This window comes from Sciurus carolinensis, chromosome 1 (genome assembly GCF_902686445.1).
Source record: "Sciurus carolinensis chromosome 1, mSciCar1.2, whole genome shotgun sequence".
NCBI lineage: Eukaryota > Metazoa > Chordata > Mammalia > Rodentia > Sciuridae > Sciurus > Sciurus carolinensis.
Window position 1 is genome coordinate 41,400,226 of NC_062213.1, and position 26,716 is coordinate 41,426,941.

Genomic DNA, 26,716 nt, shown 5'->3' on the forward strand with positions numbered 1-26,716 from the left:
GAGAGTCAGGAAACCTAAAGTCCTGCTCCATATGTTTTCCTATCATGCATTTATGGTGTCCCCTTGGATAGTAACTTCCAGGTTCCATTTCCTCACCTGAAAGCCATAGAGTTGGTCCAAGAATGCCTACTCTATCTCTTTCTAAGAGGTCTTAAGTTTTAGGATCAACTCTATTGATTTAATAAAACATAATACTGGGCTGGTGTTGTGGCTCAGTGGCAGAGTGCTTGCCTAGCATGTGTGAGGGACTGGGTTTGATTCTCAGTGCAGCATATAAATAAATGAATAAAATAAAGGTCCATCAACAACTAAAAAAATTTTTTTTAAAAATTCCTATTAATAGATGGTAACAAATTTCCTGTGAATTTCAAACACAAAATAATTTCTTAATGAATGGGGGTTTATTGCTATTTTAGTGCTATGGAATATCATATCAGAAGTTAAAAAAAGCTCACATGCTTTCCCTATGTCATTCTCAGTCGTGGATAGGTCTCACAAATATACCATAGGGCTATATTATGAGTCTTGAATGTTCCCCAAAGGCCCATGGGTTAAAGGTTTGGTTCCCATGGTTGGCACTACTGGGAGGTAGAACCTAGCACAGACTTCCTTACATAGCCAGGGGTCTATCCTTAAGGGGAATTGTAAGACCCTGATCTCTTCCTTTTCCTCCTTTTCTTCCTGACCATGAGGTGAGTGGTTTGCTCTGCCAAGGGCTCCCCACAATTGCCATCCAGCATGCCCACCAGCAGTCCAAAGCAATGGGTCTGCCTGATCTTAGATTAGAACCTCCATAATAATTTTTTTCTCTTTGTAAGTTAGTTATCTCAAGTATTTTGTTACAGTGATGGAAAGCTGACTAACACAGATGATTTCCCAGGAATAAAGCTATCTGAGAAAGAAATTCAGAGGTTAATGTCGGAGCTTCCAAAGTTCAAGATCTGCTAAATCCTGCAACATAACCTATTCACACAAAGGCCAGTTTCTGATGAAGTCAAAGCAGAAAGAGAATCCTCATTTTGGAGGAGCCAAAACATGCCACCATGGATTCTGTGGGAAAAGAGTAAGATTTATGTGCATAATAACCCTGTTCTACTATTTTCACACATTGAATCCCAAGGAAAAAAAGTATTCATATTATTGGCATTTTGAAAAATTCTCTGGTAATTTATCCCAGGCTTATGGCTGGATTATGCAATAGGGTTTTGAAATGTGCTAATACTTCATCAATCATATAAACCCTTTTCCAGAGCTGAAATTCACTACATCTTTCAATGGTTTTTAGGCTAAAGCAGAAGGTTCTTTACATGCAAACTGCTCACTTTTATTCAGGTTCTGGGCATACACCGTGAGACATAAGGGACTGTGCTGAGTGTTATTTCAGGCACTGCCTTTGTTAACCCACCCTCCTCTCCTCTGCCTATCCTCAAGTCACCCTGCACATCCCACCTTCAGGCAGAATAATGGAGATTTCAGTTTACCCTCTCCTATTTTAGAAAGAATTTCCACTGCAACCAATTTACTCAGTTATTTAGCACCACTATTCTCTAGTTCGCTGTGGAACAAAGTAGCAAGAATGCTTCAGGGATAAGTTAGTCAATGTAAACTATCAAAACCAACATCATGTCCCTGTCAGCATTACTGATCATTATACATAAAATTTAATGACTTGAGGAAATTTTGCCAGAGTTTAAGAGAATTGAGTTCTCTCATTGGACTATGAAAGAACATTTTGTAGTTGGCCTAGGATTTTCATCACATATTCCTTTTCCTCCTTTCTTCATCCCCATATTCTATTCATGTGTGAAGGGAAACGTACAACTTCCTAATAGAACTGTCTCCCATCTAACCCTCACGTTCTGTGCTCCTCCCTCTTTCTGTTTCCCTGCATCTTCTGCTCACCTCAGCATCGACCTTCATTACTATCTTTACCTCATAGTCATCAGAGAGGCGCCAAAAAGCAAGGAAATAACACTGAGATCAGTGTTTTCAAAATTATTTTGAGCTTCCTTGCAAAGAACAGAAGGAATGTGGAAGAGATCAGAAGAAGAAAAACTCAGGACGGTAATAGGACCTGCATTGGGGTGGTAACAGCAGTAAAGGCAAGGTGGAAACAGGTTTTTTTTTTTTCCAAAAATATGTTGAAAGTAGACTGAACAGGATGTGATGCTTGACTGTAAGACAGTGATAAGGAGGAGGGATTGAAAAATAGCTTGAAGCTTTGTAGCTGTGCTCATAGATAGATATGGTTCATTTAGCAGGCACAAGAAACTAAGGCAAGGGATGAGACATGAGGGAGTAGATGTGCTCAGCTCTGGACATGTTGAGCACAATTCAGTGGTGAAATCCAATATGCCAACAGACAATCAATGTTCTAAAAGGGCAGGAAAACTTCTAGATTTAAAAAGGATCAAGATTGAGAAAATCTTCCAGTCATGTCCATTTTCACTTATTCTCTTCACTTTAATAAAACAAAAGATGTGTTGAGAAGCTACTTGATTCCAAGTCCTGGGATAGGCATTAGAGAAGAGAAAAAGAAAAGAAATAAAGTAAACATAGTGCCAGTTCTCAGGGCATTTGCAAACTTTAGTGGGAAACAACACCATAACAGGGACTTAAAGTGTTGGGTTAAGAGGAGAGTTACCAGAGGAGGCTTCCTGGAAGAGGTGACACTAACCAGCGATGAGATGAACAGTGCTTACTCAGGTCTTTTGGTTAATGGACCTAACATCTGAGGTGGGGATGAGGTGCTTGTCACTTGCCTTCACAGTCTATATATCTGCTGTGATTTTAAGCCTGTTCTAGGGCAGATTCCCCCCAAAACATAGCCACACAGTCTGAACTTCACTATGCTCTTTACGACTTCTTTGTGGGAGAGCTTTTGATAGTATACCTTTCATATCTTGAGAATAAGGTATTTATGACCAACTCTTGGGATGTCAGGCAATGCAATGGTTGAAAATTTAATCCCGAGTCCTGAGATCACTCTAAAATCATTCATCCACCCACCTGGAGAAGGTGCTACTCCTAAAGAATACAAAGCGAAGCTCTTGACAGAGACCAGAGTGCTTAAAATTCAGACTAATCCAGCAACTCCACTCCTACGAATTTACCCAAGAGAAATAAAAGTGTAAGTCTACAGAAAGACTTGGACAAAAATATTCCAATAATGAATATACTAAAAATAACTCAGGAAAACCATCCTATTGACAACACCTCAAGAAAATAAAATACTAGGAATAAATCTAACCCAGGAGGTGAAAGACCTCTACAGTGAAACTACACAATGAAAACTACAGAATACTGAAGAAAGAACTGGAAGACCTTGAATGGAAAGAGCTCCCATGTTCTTGAATAGGCAGAATTAATACTATAAAAATGACCATTTTATCAAAAGCAATATACAGATTCAATTAAACTGCCAATAAAATACTAATGACATTCTTTACAAATCTAGAAAGAAAAATCCTAAAATTTACTTGGAAGAATGAAAGACCCAGAATAGTCAAAGCAATACTGAACAAGAAGAACAATGCTACATCCCAATACATGATCTCAAATTATATTACAGAGCTATAGTAACAAAAATATCATGGTATTGACACCAAAACAGACAAGAAGACCAATGGAATGAACTATAAGAGATTTCATATCTCTGTCTTTCTCTCTCTTCAGAATGGCAATCATCAAGAAGAAACACAATAAATGCTGGCAAGAATGTGAGGGGAAAGGTACACTCATACATTGATGGTGGGACTGCAAATTATTACAAACACTTTGGAATGCAATGTGGAGATTCTTCAAAAGAGTAGGCATGGAACCATCATGTGACTCAGCTATCCCACTCTTTGGTATTTTTCCAGAAGAAATAGAATTGGCATACTACAGAGCCACATACACATCAATGTTTATCACAGTGCAATTCACAATAGCCAGGTTATGGAAACAGTCCAGGTACTGGTCAACAGATTAACAGATTAAGAAAATGTGGTTTATGCATACAATGGAGTTTTATTTAGCCATAAAGAAGAATGAAATTATGTCATTTGCTGTTAAAGGGATGGAACTGGAGAAAATTATGCTAAGTGAAATAAGCCAGACTCAAAAAGTCAAGGGTCAAATGTTTTCTCTCACATGTGGAAGATAGAGCAAATAAGGGGGAAAAAGGCACACAGAGCAGGGTGGGGATGGGGTATTAAAAATAGAAGGGAGATCAGTGGAGTAGAGAAAGGGGATTGAGAGTGAAGACTGAAGGATGGAAAAAGGGAGGAACTGTGGAATGAAATTGACCAAATTATGCTATGTGTACATATATGAATAGACCATAGTGAATTTCACCTTTATGCATATCTATGAAGCATCAATTAAAAAACAAATAAATAAATAAATAGAAGGAAAATCAGTAGTGCAAAGGGAACAGGGGGAAGAAAAGGGGAGGGAAAGAGGATGTACTGGGGATTTAAATAGAGCAAATTATATTCCATGCATGTATGATTATGCCAAAATGAACCCCACTATTACATATGCATTAACAAAAACAAAAAAGAATATTCACAGACATTTTACTCCTAAGAGTCATAAACTAAACACCACCATATGTGTACCAATTGCAGAATGAAGAAACGAATTGCTGTATAACCATATAATGAATACTACTCATCAATTTATACAAAGAAATAACTGACAGAATAACAGGGATAAATCTCAAAAGCATTACGTTGAGTGAAAGAAGTCAGATATGAAAGATATGATTTCACTTAAATATGAAATTTTTACAAAAGACAAAACCACAGTTCTAGGTGGCAGGTCAGTGGCTGCCAGCGGGGAAGGAGTTAGAGAAAGATATGGATTGCAAAGACCCCCAAGAGAATCTTCAGGAAAAGGAAAACACTCTCTATTAAAGTTGTAGTAGTGGCTACATTACTGTGGATATTTTCAAAATTCATTGAATTACTCATTTAAGTTTGATAAATTTAACTTATGTAAACTATACATTAATAAAACTGAGGAGTTAGCGTTAGGGTTAGGGTTAGGTTTAGGATTAGGGTTAAGGAGGGTGGTAAGAATGGAGGAAGGATGGACTGTATAGAGGGAAAAGAGGGGTGGGAGGGGTGGGGGAAAGGGAAAAAAAACAGAATGAATCAAACAACATTACCCTATGTAAATTTATGATTACACAAATGGTATGCCTTGACTCCATGTACAAAGAGAGAAACAACATGTATCCCATTTGTTTACAATTAAAAAAAAAAAAGAAAAAATAAATAAAAATAAAAATAAAACTGGTTTTAAAAAATAAAATGAACAAATTGGGCTGGGTTGAGAAACAGGTTCAAGTTGTCCCAGCTGGAAGATGTGAGTGGCATCCGGGACACTGTCAGAGCTAACACTACCCCAGCATGTGCCTCTCGAGAACTCTTTTGCCTAAATGTTCTAGTTGAAAACCCTGACAACTCTGACTGCTCTAGTCTAAAGATGCCAATAACTCGCGCTGACCCTGCCACCCATCCTTGGGACCAGTATCAGCCAACTCACCCAGACAACTAATGATAAATAATCCTAAACCTCTAATACGCAATCTGAAGATGGCAAAACTTTATGTTGGAGCTACTGACTGTGGGTGGGGGGAAAGTGGTAAGGATTACACTGTGAGTCTAACTGTTCTGTACCTGGAATAGAGTCTCCTAGTTCTTCAGCTGTTACCAGTTTCCCAGAGGGACAAGGAGCTCAGCCTGTTTCTTTCTCTACATTTGAAACCATAGTTTCTGTAAAGCTAATTCACTGCTAGGGTCAACTGAGATCTGCTTTTCCATCATTCCTGTGACCACATCCCCAAGGTTGAAGATGCCTAGTCCTAGAAGCTGGCAACTTGAGAAGGGAAAAAAGGGGTTAAACAGAAAAATGATCTTTACTGTAACACAGAAATGCTCCATCCAGCCCTGTGCAGAAGGCCTGCTCTTACATCATCGAATACTAGTGTGAACTCTGCCTTCACTCCACGGATACCATCAAAATATAAGCAAAAAATTTCTGAATAACTTTATTTTTGAGCTTTATTTTTAGAACTTCAATTACTACTAATAAAGATGTTTGTGCTAGAGAACTTGTGAAAGTTGTTTTGTGCACATCAGATGTCATAAACTCAAATCAGTGAGCCCCTGTAAGGCACCAAACACTGAACTGGGCTTTTTGATGTGCACTATCTATCTAGTTCTCATAATAATCCTGTTGGCTCCATATACCTATCCTATTTTTACAGATAAGTTCTCTAAAACTCAGAGACTAAGTAACTTGTCCCAGCTATTTAATATTGTTAGTATAGAGAGATTGGATATACCTCTAAGACTATTTTTTTAAAAAAACATAAAAACTGGAAACCGCACATAAACTGTGGGTTAAATTCTGTTTTAGTATGTACAAGGTCCTGGATTTGAATTTTTTCTTAGCCACTTACTACCGGTATGGACATAGGCAAGTGAGTTTTTCTCTAGGTCAATTTCCTGGTCTATAAAATGAAGACAATATATCCTATTTCATTGAGTTTTGAAAGATTCAACAAGAACATTTGCCAAATAAACACACTAAGTATTAGCCATTGATATGATCTCAAATGCCCAGCTGGCTCCAAATGGAATGAATCTAACACATATGCACAATATGTGTACGCTCTCAATTGTTCAGAGGTTGAATTCCACACCATGGATCTCACTCTGCTTTTCAATTTGTCTTGTCCTTCTCCAATGCAATGAAAGTTTTAATGGGAACATAGGTAGAGAGATAGAGATTTTTAGTCTTTAATGAGTCTATGAGGACCATCTCCACAAACATGTGCTCTCTCTCCCCCAGATGATCTCTAAAAATGCAAACTTGACCAGAACACCCTATTCCCAGACAACCCATCCCACTCCTTCATGTACCTGCTCTGGATATTTGCTCCCAGTGATCTCTGCTACAGTGTTGAAGGAATCAGTATCTGGGTAGGTCTTTGCTCCCATCTTCAGTTGAATAACAATCGTGTTTCCATTAGAAGCCATTCTTGACATCATTTCTGCGTCTTCCACAGTAATACAGGCTGTTGGGATCCTAGGCACACCATCCTGGTATTCCTGAATACCTGTGTGAGGACTTGGGAAAAGAAGCCACAGGTTACCTTGAAAGTAAGTGAAAATGGACCAGAAACTTTTGCATATTAACCTTTGACTCTTATGTGGAGGCTTTAAAATTTCAATTTAATAATTATCTCACTGAAAACGTTACAAGAATTTTTTTGATAAGTTGAATGATCATTTTGAGTTTCAAATTGCCACAGACTCTGAAGGACATTAACAGTGCTTTCATGACCAAGAGGACATGTGGATAGGAAATAAAGGAGCTCTGAAGTTCGTTAAGGGTACAGACCAGAAGATCCACGTGCTTGGAAGAAAATACTGTCAGTCCTGTGATCACTGACTGACACTGGGGCTCTTTCCATCCAAGGTAAGCTTCAAATATATAGCCCTGTGCTGTTGGTAGAAGACTGCACAGGAAAACTATAGAAAAATATGCAAGGAAATATTTGTGCTCCTACGAGGAAAAGGCTGAAGGAACCTAGATCCAGCTACTCAAAATACTTACACTGGAATCTGTGTTAATGTACTGTTCATTCGACCTCTGTATCTGCTAATGAAGTTCATCAAAATCATTTTCTAAAACTGCATGTTCCAACTGTCCCTTTTTATACTTGGGATACAGCTCCAGACCCTCTCAGACCACAGTTCTTCCCAGACCAAGACCATAGCCCAGCTTCTGCATGCATAACACAGCCTATTAGTCTGTTTCCATCTTCTGTTGAAACGGAAGATAAAAGTCTTTTGATTTTTTTTTCCCTATTCACCTATTTGTTTTGAGCTGTCTCACATGTTCAGGGAAGCCCTTCTCCACTCAACCATGATATCTTTCTCTCTGTGGATGAGAGTCTGAAGCTTCTCTCCCATAGGAGTGACTCCAAGCCACATACACAAACAATAATCCTGTTTTATATGTAACCAATTTCTTGGTATGACTGCTTTGTTCTGACCATATTTCAGAAAACTGTTTACTGAGGGAAATTGCATAGCAAAATGGTTAAGAACAGAGGCTCTGGAACAAGATTATGTGGATTCAAATCTGATCTATGCCATTTAATGCTAATTGTCCTTGGGCAAATCACCCACATCTTTGTTTCAGGAGCTTCTTCTATTTAAAAAGGTGATAATAATAGTACATATTTCATAGAATTATTTTCAGACTGAATCAATTTCCACAAGTAAATAAATTACCCTAGAACATAGTAATACTTCAATAAATGTTAAATATTTATTAACGTGCTTATTACATATCTCTGCAGAGACTGACTAATCTCTAGTCATTAGCACCATCTGAATATACCCTCTATGGCTATTTCCTAAATTTTGACTGCAAATGTTATTATTCATCAAAAAAAAATTACTTATAAGTTCAGAACTGAGAACAGAGAGACCCTGAACCTGAATCCTTGCTTGGGAATGTGTGTCACTGACTCCAACGCCTGGTTCAGGCTCTGGAGTCACAAAACCACAAATCTTGGTTCCAGCTTTTTCTACCTGCATGATATTCAAGCAACTCAGATTACATCTTTGTTTTCCCCCACCTGTAAAACAGGGAATAATCTTAGTATTAATCTCATAATCTTGCTATGAGGAATAAAAGATAGTATACACAAAGGATTTAAGACAGTGTTTGGCACATAGTGATTACTTAGTAAACATTAGTTGTTATTATTTCTTCAGCACAGAGTTTTCCCACTGAGTTGGTAGAATGATTAATGAAATTGAAAATTACCTTGCAACATGTAGGAAGACAATCTAAATATTTATTACTCATATGTGATGTCTGGGATTCAACAAAGTCCCCTTGTTCTCAGACTCTTTCTCAAGAGAAGATCTGTTTAACTTCTTAATAGGCTCTTTAAATACTATTTCTAGACTAGTTTGTACTAGTAAGTTATAGGTAAGGGTGCATACAGGGGTCTAGTGAGTCAGGTTGTACCCGTGGCTCCCCTGGGAGAAATGACACTGAAAGGTATCTTCTAGCCATGATTCTAAATTCAAAATATAAAGGCCTTTCAATTTTTTCTGCAATTAAATACATCTTCCCTGGTGAACACTTCATTGTTTAGTATAACAGGACAAAATAAAGACTCAGGGTTTTTTTGGAATCTTATAATTTCACTGTAGTGAAATTGTCCTAGAGGAAACGATTGGCATAAACACCACCTTTATGCCTTCATTTATATGCTCTGCAATGTAACAGTAGCAAAGTGTAAACTACCAAGGAAGTGGTTAAAAAATCAAGGCAAAAATTACATGATCATCTACATAGAGGCAGAAAAAGTCATCAACAAAATTCAACATCCCCTCATGATAAAAGCCCTGAAGGCACCAGGTTTAGAAGGATTTGTGCCAACATATTAAGGGCTATATAGGAAAAACCCATAGTCAACATCATACAAAATGGGGAAAAACTGAAAAAATTTCTTCCAAAATTAGGACCAAGACAAGGAGGTCTGCTTTCACCATTCCAATTCAATATAGTACTTGAATTTTAGCCAGAGCAATTAGGCAAGAGAAAAAGTAAAAGAGAAATAAACAGGAAAGAAAGAAATGAAATTATCCCTATTTTAAGATGACATAATCCTAAACTTAGAAGACCCTAAAGGTTCTTCCAGAAGAATTTGAGAGCTGATAAACAAATTCAGCAAAGTAGCAGGATGCAAAATCAACCTATGAAAAAACCAATAACTCTTTTTATACTCCAATTATGAACCCACTGAGAAAGATATAGTGAAAACAATTTCCTTCATAACAGCTTCCAAAAAATAAAACAAAGATAGAAATAAACCTAAACAAGAGGTTGAAAGACCTCTACAGTGAAAATTACATAACACTGAAGAAAGAAATTGAAGAGATTAGAAGATGGAAAACTTTCCATCTTCATGGATCAACTAAAACCATATTGCTAAAAAGGCCACATTACCAAAAGTGATCCAGAGATTCAATGTGGTCCCCACCCAAAAGCCAATGATATTCTTCACAGAATTAAAAAAAAAATCATAAATTCATATGAAAGCAAAAACAATCCCAAATAGTCAAAACAATATTGAACAAACAGAAATGTTGGGCAAATCAAATACTGGATTTCAAAAGATCCTACAGAGCCATAGTAACAAAACCAGCATGATTCTGGCATAATAAGAGACACACAGATCAATGGAATAGAATAGAGAATACAGAGGCAAACTCACACAGCTATAGTCATTTGATTCTTGATAAACGTGCCAAAAGATTTGCTAAAGAAAAGATAGACTCATTAACAAAGTGGTGCTGGTAAAACTGGGTATTCATATGTGATGGATCTAGAGCCCTCTCTCTCTCACCTTGTACAAGAATAGACTCAAAATGGATCAAAGAATGAAATGTAAGATCACCAGCTTTGCAAGTTCTAGAAGAAAACAGGAAAAACACTCCAAGACAGGCACAGGCAATGACTTCCTGAATAGGACACCAATAGTTCAAGAAATCATAGCAAGAATAGACAAAGGGGTAAGTATAAATTAAGACACTCATGCAGAGCACAGGAAACCAATAAGAGAGGGAAGAGACAATCTAAAGAATGGGAGAAAATCTGTATGGCTACTCTTTACACAGAGAATTAATATCCAAAATATATAAAGAACCCAAAAATCTTAACACCAAAAAAAAAAATAACCCCACCAATAAATGGGCACTCTCAAAAGAAGGCACTTTAAGAAGAAATACAAATGGCCAATAATTATGTGAAAGAATGTTCAACATCTTTAGCCATAGGAAAAATGCAAATAAAAGATACACAAACAATGCAAAATCAAACAACCATACAACAACAACAACAACAAAACAGTAAGTGCTGGTGAGGATACACGGGAAAAGAAACCCTTCCACACTATTGGTGGGAGTGTACATTATTAGTGCAGTTGCTATGGAAATCAATATGGAAGTCCCTCAAAAAACTAAAAATAGAATTATCATATGCTCCAGCTATACTACTCCTTGATATAAACCCAAAGGAATTCATGCTAGCATACTATAGTGATACCAGTTCACCCATGTTTATTGTGGTACAATTCCAATAGACAAGTTATGGAATCAGCCTAGATGCCATCAACACCTAGTGCCCTTGTAGCTCACTTTTCCTCCATCCCTGCTTCTTTCCCACCCTCTATATGTATTTCAGCTATTAAGGATGAAGTAGTGTCATTTGCAGGAAAATGGATGGGATCAGAGATCATAATGTTAAGCCAAATAAGACAAACACAGAAGGGCAAGTATCACATTTTCCCTTGTGGAATCTAGAGGGGGAAATCTTTTGTTTTTCCTGTGTTTTCTTCTATCTATGACAGTACCCGAGAGACTATATTGGAAAGAAGGAGGGTGATCAAAAGTAGGGTGAGGAGAAGGGTAAGGAAGGTGGATATGATTAAAGTGTGTTATTTGCAGACACAAAATCCACAATGAAACTGATTATTCTATATAATTAAAATGCACTAAAAAAGGGAACATTTGAAGATTAATACCAGTTCTTCATAAATACTTCCAAAAAAGAGCAAATGAGGGAACACATTCCAACTCATTCTACAAGGTCACTTTGTCTATCAAAACTAAACAAAAGAAACTAGAAGAAAATAAAACTACAAACCAATATGGCTCATGGATATAAATGCAAGAAATCCCCAGTAAAATATTAGCAATATAAGAAAAGGATTGCAAAGTATGACAAATGGGAGTTAATTCAGTAATGCAAGGTTAGTCTAACATCCAAAAATTAATCAATATTACCAAAATAATACCAAGTAATGCATCATATTAAAATAATAAAGGACAAAAATCACATGATCACCTCAACAGATGTTGAAAAAACATTTGACGATATCTAAAATCAGTTCTTGATGAAAACATTGATCAAGGACTAAAGTTGAAAAGAAAGAGTTAAAACTCTCTATTCACAAATGGCATGATCCATGTTTAGAAAATCTAAGGAATACACATACACAAACACACAATTAACAAGTTCAGCAAGGTTTTAGGGTACAAGATCAACATACACAAAGTAATTATACCATGGTGTATCAGCCATCCTTTCTATAACAAAATACCTGAGGCACCTAAATTTAAAAAGAGAAAAAGGTTAAAAGGTTGTTTAGGTCAGTTTTGGAGGTTCAAGGGCATGGCACCTATATTGACTCAGTTCTGGTAAGGACCTCATGGTAAATGGCAAATGGTAGTGCAAGAGTGGGAACAAACAAGTGATCAGGTCTTAAATCAGAAGCAAAGAGGATGGAAGAGTCAGCCTTGCTCTTTTAAAATAGACCTCTCTAAACAATTACCAAAAGGGTCCAATAGGAATACCTCATGCCCCCAATATTTCTAAGGACCTCCAACTATCCTCCACCCCTTAAGGTGTCTACCACTTCTCAATAGCTCCCCTCTGAGGACCAGGTTACCTACACGTGAACCTTTAGGAGGACACAAACCATATGCAAACAGTAGCAAGGGGCAATGAACAATACAACAGTAACAAAGGGGTAGAAAGCAATCTGAAAATAAGTCAACAGTGCCATGAACACTAGTAACAAAATAGTAAACTACTACAAATAAATTTAACAAAGGAAGCATGAGGTTTACATCTTGTTGGAAACGGTTAGGTTTTTGTCACTGTGACCAAAATACCTGGCAAGAGCAACTTAAATGAAGAAAACTTTTTATTTGGGGCTCACAGTTTCAGAGGTTCAGTCCACAGTTTTTCAATTCCATTGCTTTGGTCACAAGTGAGGTAGCACATCATCATGGAAGGGTGTGGAGGAGGTGCACTGCCCTACTTATGGTGGCAAGGAAGCAGAGAGGGTGGGAAAGGCCATAGGGAAGATGAACCTTTTCAGGGAACACCCACAGTGACCCACCTTCTATAGCCCCTCCCCTCACCTGCCTAATTACCACTCAGTTCATTCACTCAAACTAGGATGGATTGATTAGGTTACAGCTTTCATAATCTTATCATTTCACCTCTAAATATCCCTCATTAAACCAGAAATTTTGGGTGGACACCTCATATCCAAACCATAATAAGAACTAAATGATACTGTTAAAAGAAACTAAAGACCTAATAAATGAAAAAAATGTCTGATATATATGGATTGGAAGTATTAATGAATACCCCCAAATTGATCTAAAGATTTAATGCAATCTCTGTTGTCAAAAATCTCTTCTTTTTTGAAGAAATTGATGAACACATTTTAAAATTCATGTGGAAAAGCAAAGGACTCAAAATAAAAGAAATTTGAACAAACAGAACAGTGTTGGAGATCTCCCACTTCCAAATTTCAGAAGTAACTACAAATCTATAGTGACCAAGGTGGTGTGATACTGATATAAAGATAGATATATAAATCAACAGAATAGAATTGAAAGTTCAGAAATTATAAGATGGTCAGTTCATTTTCAAAAATGATGCTAAGAGAATTCAATGAGGATAGAAAAGTATTTTCAACAAATTGTGCTGGGCTGATCAGATATTCTTAGACAAAAGAATAAAATTGCAATCCTATGTCACACAGTGTACAAAAGCTAATTCAAAATGAATCATAGACTTACATGTGAGAGCAAAAACTACCAAACTTCAGGACCTTGGGTAATAAAACTGTTCCTTAGATACAATATCAAAATCACAAACAACAAAGGAAAAAACAGACAAATTCAACAATTACAATGTGAAGCTTCTGTGCTACAAAGGACAACACCAAAAAGTAAAAAGATAACATACAGAATTGTAGAAAAATTTTTGAAAATCATATATCGCCTATGGTAGATTAATTAACAAGTTCAGGAAGGTTGTAGGATATAAGATCAATATACAAAAATCAATTGTACAGTACCTCAAACATATAAAGACCTGTTAACAGCTCAATAATAAGGAGAACCCAGTTTACAAGTGAGCAAAGAACCTGAATAGACAATACAACATATCCAAATGGGTTACAAGCCCATGAAAAGATGCTGTACATCATTTGCTATAGGAAAATGCAACCAAAAACCACAATAAGATGGTACTTTACACCCGCTAGAGTGCTTATGATGAAAAAGACAGACAGAAGCAAATATTGGAGAGGTGGTGAAGAGGTTTGAACCCTCGTACATTGCCCATTGCTGGTGGGAATGCAAAATGATATAGCTACTTTGTCAGTTTGACAGTTCCTCAAAAAGTTAAAAATATACTTGCCATATAACTCAGCAATTCTATACCTTAGCATATACTCAAGAGGAATGAAAATACATGTCCACACAAAAATTTGCACAAATATTCATAAAAGCATTATTCATAAAAATCAAATGGAAACAATCCTAATGTGCATCAGTATAGCCATACTATGGATTTTTATTCAGCAATTTAAAAAAATTATGTTCTGGTACATGGTGTACCATAGATGAATCTTGAAAGCACTATCCTAAGTGAAAGAATACAGGTACAAAGGACCATATATTGCAAAATTCCATTTATATGAAATGTCCAGAACAGATACATCTACAAAGATAGAAAGTAAATTTTAGGTTGCCTGGGGCTGGTGGAGAAGAGAGGAATGGTGAGTGAGTATTAAAGGGTATGAGGTTTATTTTGGGGGTGATGGAAATGTTCTAAAATTAGGATGGTTGTGAAACTCTGTAAATATATTAAAAACCACAGACTTGTGCAAAGAGGCAAATTTTATAATAAAATAAAATTTCTATTATAAAAAAATAAGAGTCTTAAGTTTCCAGATTTTTAAGAGGAAATGCTGGTGTCTTTCTCATTCAAGAATCATGTTTCTGTGAACCTGGCTCATGAGATGTATAATAAAGCTCATGCCTGATCATGCCTGTATGCAAGATTTTAGATCCCACATATAAAATAAATGTGGGACCAAAGTGAAATTTGAAAGCCTTAAGTCAGTTCCCCAAATTTCATTAAATTTCTTGTGTATACTATGAAAAGTGACCTCATTTGGTGACAGTTGAATATTTTCCTTTTATCTACATAAAATAGTGCAATGTTTAAATAAATAAGTGAAATTTCCCACTTGATTACTACACATCAAACTTCTTTAATGCTAGTCACTCTGACTAGTTCTTTATAAAGGACACGTCACTTTATTTTTCTGAGTCTTTCAAAATTTAGAAAATTCAACTCAATCCTTGAAACTGGGCATCAATTAATAGGTTAAACATCCAACAAGAGGACAATTATGTATCTCTATGAAGAATGTGTAGGTTTTGCAGGGGCATAAAGTACATGGAGTAGAGTAAAAATCATCACAGCACTTTTAAGTTTTAAAGTGCTTTCTAAAGAGGTGATCTTTAGGTAGGAATGGCTGGAGGAAAGTGCACCTTAGAAACTAGTCTTGTATTTCTAGAAGATACTCTGGTTTTTTGTTTTCCTTCTTCATTATAAAAGTAAGGAACACTTAGTCTGTTTATTAGAAAGCTTGTTTGACTTAAAAATCCTTAAGATAGATAGACATTTGAGGACTATTAGGAACATAAAATGCTCTAAACATTGAAAATAAAATATTTAGGAAAGTAACGATTATGGTTTGGATGTGAGGTGTCCCCCAAAGCTCATATGTGAGACAGTGCAGGAAGGTTCAGAGGAGAAAAGATTGGGGTTTTAAGAGTCTTAACCCAATCAGTGAATTAATCCCCTGACAGGGATTAACTGAGTGGTAGGGTGTGGCTGGAGGGGGTAGGAATTGGGTTGTGGCTTTGGGGTATATATTTTATATATGGAGAATGGAGTCTCTCTCTCTCTATCTCTCTGCTTCCTGATGATGTGAGCTGCTTCCCTCTGCCACACTCTTCCGCCATGATGTTCTGCCTCACCTTGAGTCCTGAGGACTGCAGCTAGACTTCTATGAACTAAGACCTCTGAAACTGTGAGCCCTCAAATAAACATTTCCTCCTCTATAATTGTGCTGGTCAGATCATTTAGTCACAGCAGGGAAATAGCTGACTAAAACAGTAACTCTCTTGGAAAAAATTTACAATTGACTTTAATTTTTTTTTTTTTTTTAGATCTACCACCTTAAAAACAAATTCATCTCAGACTTTTCAACTGTCATTAACCACAATAAGAGTCAATCCATCTCCGACTTTCATATTGTCAACCACACAAAAGTAAAAGGTTCATTTACAACATACTTTCACAAAGGGGAAACACTGAATTATTGACAACTTGCACAAGTAAAATAAAAGGAAAAAGAAGAAAAAAATCCACTCCAGAAAGAGAAGGGACTACAATTCATGGCTAACATCTACAATTCAGCTGAAATGGAAGAAAAAAGGCATGAAAAGTTAGATTCCTGAATTCTATTCCACATGGGTGACAGAATCCATGTGGACAAAACTCAGCAGACACATTTAATATCTTATGTCCTACAGATCTCAATAAGGAGACTCTCACAAACAGTGCAGAGGATGTAGCTTCAAAAACAGCCAACACCATAAGAGAGTGAGCAGAGGAAGGCTGTCAAGATGCTGAGGGGGTAAAAACTGTTTGATTCTTAACATTCACAGCACATAGGAAGAATTTTTAGCTTTTTTCTCAAACACAAAAATGTAAAGAGACTCTTAGGGGAGGTAACTGCCTGTGACATAAATACAAACGAAAATAGAAAAAGCTAAATTTTTACACTTAATATTTTGTCAGCTAGAAAGCACTGCATAAATATTAGTTTTTGTTATATACTCTGTAGCCCAAACTCAGCATCACAAAATACATTAGATTCCCTGTTTCCTTTCTGATTATGTTACAATTTCTGCATAAATTTGTTTTATCATCCTAATTTGTCTTTATCTCCTTATTTTTCTCCTTCAATATTCACCATTTTAAAAGAAATATGTATTTATGTGTATAGCCATATTAAGCAAAATGAACACTAATCTTGGAATAACAAAAATATTAAAATAGATGATTTCTTTAATAAATATAATGATAAAGCTATGGAGGAACTCAAAAATGTTTTGGTAAGAGTAGATTGCAACTTTAAACAAAGAAATGCTCTGTATTATCAGCTATTATTCTCAGCTTCAGCTCCAATGGGAAACCATTGTAACTGACTAGTTAGAGTAGAGGGTACTTCAGCTAACCCAGATCACTGTCTTCTTTTTCAGAAACTTCCTTAGTTACTGCTGTACTCAACTAAACTACACCTCTCATTACCTCAGAGCCCCAATATCCTCCTATTGCAATAGGACCAATCATATGACTAATAGAATATGTTTTTGGACAAGATGCAGGATAAAGACACTTGAAAATTTTAATATCTATTCTTGACTGAAACACTTGGGATAAAAATTGGAATAATTCATTCTTGACATGAGGAAAAATAACAGAAAGCAACAATTAAGTACTCAATGAAGAAACACTAGAGCCATGTTTTCAATGTTTTCCACCAAATGCTAAACTTAGGAAATCTTATAAGGCAGAAAAAATTCATGGTTAAATCCATCCATAAGATACCCATTTAGGGAAATCATGATGCACATTAGCCTATCATAAGCTCTAAGAAAAAACAGAGTTAAGAAGCATAATTGACTAAGCATTTCCTAAACTTAATTGAACATAAAACCCTTTTTCACACATACTTTTATCATCCCATAGATTATCTGAGTTATACCTTTTGTGAAATGTCAACTCACTCTCCTTTAAAAAGGACCCAGAGCCAGGCACAATGGTACACATATGTAATCCCAGTGAGTCAGGAGGCTGAGGCAGGAGGATCTCAAGTTCGAGGCCAGCCATAGCAACTTATTAAGGCCCTACGCAACTTGATGAGACCCTGTCTCAAAATAAAAAATAAAAAGGGCTAGGGATGTAGGTCAGTGGTAAGTGCCCCTCTATTCAATCCCTGATACTACAAAAAAGAAGGACCACCAAGACAAGAAAATAGTTTGTGACATCCCAATACAGCTTATTGAAATAATGCTAGCAACAGTATTTCCAGCTCTCTCAGAGCAGTGATCCCTCCACTGGCTCCCATTGCCAGAAAATAAGTTCTAAACCTGTGTGATATATAAAGTCTTCTGTAACCTGACCCCAGCTCTTGTCACTCCCCACATGAACCCTCTATGCTCCTGAGAGGCGTTGATGTCATACCATTCTCAGAAGACTCCTCTCCCTTTATCAGCAGGGAACCTCGATGCACACTGCTGCCTCTGTCTGACCCATTCCCTCCCCCTGGCAACACCTGGATATTTTCCTTCAAGTTTCAACTAAATGGTCCATTTTCTGTAACATCTCTGCAAACTATCAGGACAGAATTGGACATGCACTCTCCTATCTACTCCTGGGCCCCCTCCATCCCTCCATCTATAGCCTCTAGTACATTATATTATAATTATATATTTTGTTATGATTTGAATCTGGAATGTCTGCCCAAAACTCATGTGTTGAAGTCTTGGTCCACAGTGTAGCAAAGTTCAGAGGTGGGGCTTGGAGGAAGGGATTGGATCATGAAGGTTCTAACCTCATCAACAGATTAATCCACTGATGGATTCAAAGCAGAATGGATCACTGGTAGGTGGTGAAAACTGGAGGAGTAAGACTAGTTGAAGAGAGCAGTAGGTGCTTGGAGATGTGCCCTTGAGGACTGTATCTTGTCCTTGGCCTCTTCTTCATTCACTCTCTGCTTCCTGGCTGCCATGCAGTGGGCAGCTTCCCTCCACTGTGCCCTTCTACCACGATGTTCTGCCTCACTTCAGGCCCACAGCAATAGGGTGGTCTGACCATAGGCGGACACCTCAGAACATGTGGGCCAAAATAAATCTTTCCTCCTTTAAGTTGTTTTCACAGATATTTTCTCATAGCAATGAAATGCTGATTAAAAATTTAAACATCATATCCTACACATGAGTTTCTTAAAAGGTAAGGTCACATCTAATTCTTCTTCATATAGTAAGAATTTATAGGATTTACCATACTTTGAGTATTTATAGTTGCTACCCTATCTTTATGTTCAACAAATACGTATATGCTGAATGTATTTGATAATGAAATGTTCCCAGAGAGTAACCAATAAAGAATGTTTTAATATAACAAAATTGTCTTATCAGATTTTAAAATAAAAAGACTGATCATCAAAACATTTAACCAATATATAGAATATGGATTCCAGAAAAAAAATTTTATTTTAAGGAAAGATAGAAAACGTACAAAAAGGAAAATAACTATGTAATAAATATTAATATAACTGCAAAGCTTTTTAAAATGTAAAATATAAGCAAGGACAGAATATATGAGATAGATCAAAATTAACTTTCTTCCAAAATAAAATGTGACTTCAAAAAGATTTAAAAAATGACAATTGCACGCAGAAAGAATATGATACATAGAATTCATTACTGTACAAAATATTTTGAAGAGAATTGACCAAAACTATATCCAGATTCTACATGGTTAGAGTTTGAGAAATAACTCCATAGTGTTTCATCCAACATCATTTCCAAACACTCTCTTTTACCCTCTACAATGTTGAATAACCAGATGCCCATTTTCCCAGCTTCCCTTGCAAGTATAACTTGGGAATATGATGTGGTTCAGGCAATCAGATGGAGGCAGAAGTAAGACTCAGAGAAGAGAGTTTTTGCATACTCTTCTGCCCATCCTGCTGCTTCTCTGTTTAGAACAAGGGTGGAAGCCCGAAGATACAGCAGCTGTCTTACAACCATATGTCAGCAAGCATGAGGATGAAGGCATGGATGGAGAATCAGATAGAAAGAGCCTGAAACTCAGACTCATTGATTAGGTGTCCAATGTGATTCATGGTTAAGTATGGTAAATAAATCCTCATGCCTCTAAGCCACTGTGATGCTTAATGATCAACAAGACTGGGCCCCAAAGCACTCAGATATTTGGTCAATCATTATGCTCAGTGTGTCTGTGAGGGCGTTCCTGGACAGGATTAGCCTTTAAATCAGACTGAGCAAAGCAGATTGCCCTCCCCATGTGGGTGGGCCTCACCAATTAACTGAAGACGTGGATAGAACAGAAAGGCTGAGTAGGAGGAAACTCCTCCTGACTGAATGATTTGGGTTGGAATGGAAGTCTTCTTCTGCTTTCACATCGGAACTTACAACATTGGTTTTCCTTGTTCTCAGGTCTTCAGACTCAGATTGGAACTGCACCATCAGCTCTCCTGAGTCACCAGCTTGCCAACTACAGATCCTGAGACTCAGTCATCACAACTGCATGAGCCACTTCCCAAAATAAATCTTTTCCTGTCTCCTTTCTGCTTCTCTCTTTCTGCATACATAGACACACACACGCGCGTGCGCACACACACACACACACACACACGCACACTTGGTTCTGTTTCTCTAGGGAACACTGACTAATATAGTCACCATAAGTTAAATCGTCTTATTTGCAACCAAATATATTCCTAAAGTTTGTAATGACCAAAGTGGCATCTTAGTGCATTATATATTTTCAAATTAAAAATATTAAACCTTTTATTTTACAAAAGTATCATATCAAGTAAATAAATTCAAATTGCCATCAGAACCATTACATACCCAAACAAAAATAAAATCTAACATGTAGACTGTGGGGGAACTGCACATATACAACATGCTTGTGGTACTGTTAATTAGTTTGATTGTTCTCGAGTAAGATTCTCCCAGAATGTATCGAAACCTACAAAAATTCTTCAGTGACTTTGTTCTGGTCATTCTGCTTTGGAGAAGAAACTCTGACAATTCCATAGGAAGAGCAAAGTGTACTAAGATGTTTGCATCTCTGTGTATAAATGTGTAAATCTAGAAGAAATCAAACAGAGAAACTTTAGGAAAGGGAGCAATAAAATGAACTTCTATACCATGCGAATGGTCAAAAGCAGTACACAGAATCATGTAGATGAAATAATGTTAGGTTAAAATAAAAGAACTGAACAGTGTGCACATGATAAAGATTGAACATGAATTTGCAGTGATGTACTTAGGTCTTGGAAAGACGGCAGTCATCCTGTTAAACCATAATCCAGCAAACTGCAGCACTACCAATAAATGGAATTAAATTTTTAATAATGTATGCCACAATCAGTGAAAAACCTGGAAGCAAAGCCTGAAGCTATCATGGTGGCAATTTGAATTCCTGAGATTCTAACTTGCAGGCATTTGAGCACCTGTGGCAAATTAATAGATACACGTTGGTTGAAATTTTCTTTTCTTCCTTTCTTCCACCATCAGTTACAGGGTATATGTACAGATAAATCCTTCTGCAGCACCAGCCCAGCAGTGTACAGTCTAGGCAGAATTATAAAGCTAATATTTTTAAATGCCAATCACATGTGTTCAAGGACTCTTCTATACATCTGGTGATGTTTTAACTGTTTATTCATGTTTGTGTACATCTTCTCAGCCTCTGAGGCAACAGATACATATTTTAGTCTTCTAATCTTTATAAAAGTCACATGTCAGATCTGTGTCCCACACAGTGATAGACAGGAGCACATAATTATAAAATGACTGCTGGCACAGGTAAAAATCTGTGATACACTAAGTTACTTCAAAGCAAAGGAAGAAAACAGTGTCTACAAACAGCATCTGTGCATCATTAACAGCATATTTGCTTAAATGATAAATTTCCATAAAATAAAAATGGATGAACTTTTATTTAAAACTTCCCTCTCCTTGGCTTTTTTTTTTTTTTTTTTTTTTTTGATGGAATCTCACTTTGTTATTCAGACTGGCTTCATACTCCTGGGCTCATGAAATCCTCCTGCCTCAGTCTTCCATATAGCTGGGATTATAGGTGTATGCTGCCATGTCCAATTACCTCGGAACATTTTAGGCCTTAATTTGGAATCAGTTTTTTTTTTTTCCTTGTTATTCTTAGATATTCTGAAAAAAATCTTCTGCTCAAATATGTAGTGAGTTTTGAATCCCACAGACTTAAAGAAGGGTAACATCATTGTTCTGTAGAGCCCCCAAAGCATACACCATCTCATCAAAATCACAAAATGCCACAAGGAAATGTCAGGCTCCTTGGCAGAGCAGTCCAGAGAGTATTCTAAATCATCTAATGACAATAATAACTAACACTTGCTGAGCTTTTGTTATGTGCTCGTCACATCTCTGTTTTACATGCATTGATTCATTCAGCAGTATGACAACCCTTTGAAGTACTGGCATATATTACCCATTTTAGAATGAACTAGAAGGCTAAGCCCATGTCTCACAGTTATAAGACGTCAAGAATTAAACCCTGGAGATCTGACTGGAGTCCTGCTCGTATCTCTACAGTCTTTACCATATTGACACTTACCACTTTCATGATGACGATGCTGATTACAGTTAATAGCAATAAAAATAACTATGATTTATCGAATATCTGTGACATATGATGAGCTAAGCAATTTCATACTTTACCTTATTTAATCTTCACCTTAATTCTGACACAGGTGCCAAAATACACATCTCTGAAGTGAACTGACAAACAGAGTCCATGAAGGGATCAACTGCTCTGAATAAGAAATGGTGAACTTGGAAACCAAAAACAAACTTTCCCAATTTTAAGGGATCCTATTAAGGTACCCAGAAATCTTTGAATCTTTGATATTCCTTCTGACAGACAGACTGAAAGAAACAATATATTGCAATATAGAGTGCTTGTACTTGCCTGAAGATAACACGTCTCATAGATGGTGGAGACCACCATCTTCATCATCATATCGTACTTTTATATCCAAGTATCATGCAGCATTGGATTTATTTACATATTTATACCCATTTACACTTATCTTTATTTTTCCAAACCATCACCTCTATCAGAACAAAGACATTATCTTTTATATTTTTGTGGATCTGGTGACAACAGCACAATTGCTGGTCCATTATCAGTACTCAGGAAACATTTACTGAATTAGCCAACTTGTGACCTCTAACACCAACTTTCTTTCACCATGCAGTCATCTCCTTGACCTTTATTTTCAGTTTTTCTCCAGGTAATTGTTACCATTTACAGATCATCTGTCAGAATAACATGGAGAGCTTGCTGAAACAGATTGTTGGATCCACCCTTTAGAATTTCTGATACAGTAAATGAAGCCAGGGAACTTGCATTTCCAGCCAATTCCCAGGAGATGCTAATGCTGTTGATCCAGAGTGTTGGAGAGTTCAAGCCTTCACCAGAAGGAAGTATTATTTCAGGTGGGTCTATGTGTGTGGCAAAAGAGTATTCTCAACAGGGTATTCACTTCTACAACTCATTCACACATATACGTAAGTACATCCCATGTGCACAACTAACGGAGGTGCCATGAAAGAATCTGTTGCTGCTCTCAAGATGTGGCATGCATTTGATGGTAAGTGTGATTACAGTGTTTTGGATTTCATGGCTATAGTAACAAATCTACTCAAACTCACATAACAGGAGGAGTGTTATCCCTCCAAAGCCATTGCTGTAGGCTTCACAGTTACTGCAGCAACTGCCCGTTGCTCTAAACATTTTGGGAATTTTCCCCCTGAAATTGCCTTCAGAGGATTTGGCAGCCTTCCAAATGGTCTACATGGAGGCATAATTTGGCACTTCAAAATTAAAATAATGAATAAACAAATAAAAGTATGATGAATGAATGATTTGGGGTCTAAACCAAGATATATTATAAAATAATGAGACCAGTTTTTAACGTACAGCTCGTCAGCAGGTTCTAAAGACAATTTCAAAAGAGAAGTATTAGAAACATTTACTTCAGTGGGGCCTATGTTGGAATACGTGTTTAGATTTGGAAGTTATTTATGCAGGACTACTTATGAGATGTACACATTCTAATATACTTATTTTAAGATACTTTTAAAATTATTTCAACAGTATTTCAAAAAAGTGGCAACAGAATAAGAACTCAATAATAAGAAAATAGCGATATGTATATAGTATTCAATTTCAGTGGAATTTTTAAGCCATTAAAATGTTAATTATGAAGACTAGGAAATTACATAAAAAACTTCAATACAGAAAAAATGCCAAGTTTGCATGTAAACTATGAAAAGCAATATAAATTTTGTGCACAAGAAATAGGAGAAAATTTGGAATGATACGAATATGTCTGGATGTCAGAGGAAATGACAGAAATTTCTTCCTTAAAACTTGACAGGAAAGACCAAATAAAGGATGGTAAAGTCATTAACAGATGACTACAGCCACCGAAAATCACATTTTGAAGAACACTTATTGTCACAAGAAAATGGTTGAAACATGTTCCAAAATTTTGCATATATTTGTACCCTAATTATGTATAGAAGTAAATTTATACAGCAAAACATGACCTGAAAAAAAACAGAAGATAAAAGTGGTTTTCTCTGGGTGGTGGGAATCATGAGTGATTTTTATGTTCGTTTTTACTTTTCTACATTTTCTAAATTTGTAAGAAGTGTAAATATCACATTTATGATCAGAAAAAAGTATGAAGCATTGTTAAGCTAAAAATAATATCAAACTACATGATGTTCTTAACTTAAAAAGAAAAGCTGAAATTTCAACTGCCTCCCAACCTGACTATAAAGCATCAGCTCTGCTACTGTCTATTCTTCCCTCTTCCCATTGCTTTCTCCTGAACCCTTTTCTTAGTCTCACACTGATTAATAGAGATGAGTTAAGCAGAAAGATTTTCAAAGGATTAGATTTGCTACTGAGTTTTGAGGAGTGAGTGGGTGTTCATTCATTTTGCATATTTTAATTAATAATCTGGCTTAAGAAATTGATAAGTTTTCTTTCAAAGAGAAAACACTGTTAAGGTAAGATAGAAGAGCCAAGGGAAGTACAGGAAGCAATGCCAAGAATTCAGTATTCACATGAAACCCCACAAAACAGACTCAATTCTTGTCATGTGTCATGGAGAAAATCAGTGATAATAGGGAATGAGTTCTTTTAAGACAGAAGGGGTGGGGATGAAGGGTTTTTGGGCAGCTCAAATGTAATATTTAGTTGAAGTGAAATTCTTTCATCTAGTTCTTTGAAGTAAGCAAATATATTTTTTTAACCACAAAGGCAAAGTATAAACAGGACATTAGTAAAATGACATTTTATAAACATCTGGATAATGTGTCCTAAGGCCCAGGCCTCGAGATTCAGGAATCAGATGGCAATAACTCCAAATCCATCACTGATTACAATACTTTAAAACATAAAAACTCTAGTATTTGCTGTGGTTTCAGATTGCACTGGAATATTCTGTAAGATTCAGTCCATTTCATAAACACTATGGTGAGGTATAGCCTTAAATTTAGAATGTGTATTTTAAAAAGAAGGGATCATCCAACAGTAGACGAATGTTAACTCTAACAAATGGTAATTGAATGGAGACTATTATTTCTAAATCTAAAATTTTAATTTAACGTTTAATTTAACCCCATGGGCCAATTTAAAAATCAATATCATCTATAAATTTTTTAATCATATAAAATGCCATCAAATATCTAATCAATCCATCATAATATGTGACTTTTCAGATAATTTTTGCTTTTAAATAACAAGATAGATGTAATTTTAAAAGTTATTTGCCTAGTTGCCTTGCAAGAATATTATATAATCTAGCAGGTTTCATTTGCCGAGAAATTTTCCTAAGCTACCTGCTATAATGGCTTAAAACTGCCAGCAATTTGCTGAGCTTGTCATGAGCCTTCTGCTTTTATTAAAAATAAATCATTCATCCAATCTGTGACTAAGCACATTCACCAATTACCAGAATTTAACCATCTGACTATCAGATTGACTTTGAAAATCAAAAATTTCTATCTCACTAAAAGGAATAAAAAGAACTGATAACCTAACCAATTCTGGCCACTTGAGCATGCAATAAGAAATGTTAAGTCAAAAGGAAATGAAGGGAAAGGAGGGAAATGGGAATAGGAAAGACAGTAGAATGAATTGGATATAAATTTCCTATGTTCATATATGAATATACCTTGAGTGAAACTCCACATCATGTACAACCACAAGAATAGGACCCTAATTAGAATAAGTTATCCTCTGTATATATAATATTTCAAAATATACTCTACTTTCATGTAAATGAAAATAAAAATAAATTAAAGAAATGTTAAGTCAATTCAAAAAGTATAATGAATCCCACCATTACTTATAATTATAATGTACCAATTAAAATATAAGACAAACATGTCTATTGAATCGTAACTGAGCTAGATTCTATGCTAGGCAGTGGATAGATGGGCTACACCCATGAACAAAAGAAATACAATTCCTATCTTCTAAGAAAACAAAATTTCACACTGGGAAAGTTAGAGATTTATATCCAAGACCATATGCCATCCTTGGAATCTCTGCCCCATTCCCTAGGACAGGCATGATTGATACAAGAATCTCCACAGGTCTAGCACTTAGTATTCACCACAGTATACTTGTACACAGTAGGCTCTTAACCTTTGTTATACCTTAGGAGTATTAGAGGGATGAGTTGGAAGGAGCCTGAGTCCCAGAGAATGAATGAATGAAGGAGTAAAAATAAAAAAAATGTATTGTTTCCATTACTATATGCACTACTGGGAAATGATGAATTTAATAAAACTTGAATTTAGGAAAAATTTAACCTCTCCTTCTTACCTATGCTCTACCAGTTCTAAACCCCATGGGCCTATTTAAA

General features: G+C 36.2%; 1 protein-coding gene across 3 annotated transcripts in view; it reads right to left on the reverse strand.

The window, feature by feature from the left end:
* The window catches only part of Cpq (carboxypeptidase Q), a 441,859-nt gene that overhangs the window by 243,495 nt on the left and 171,648 nt on the right, over nucleotides 1-26,716 (reverse strand). For all 3 annotated transcript variants that reach the window (XM_047566009.1, XM_047566014.1, XM_047566018.1), the window contains exon 4: nucleotides 6,918-7,125. In XM_047566009.1, the coding sequence (XP_047421965.1) occupies nucleotides 6,918-7,125 (208 nt within the window). The remainder of the gene's footprint in view (nucleotides 1-6,917; nucleotides 7,126-26,716) is intronic.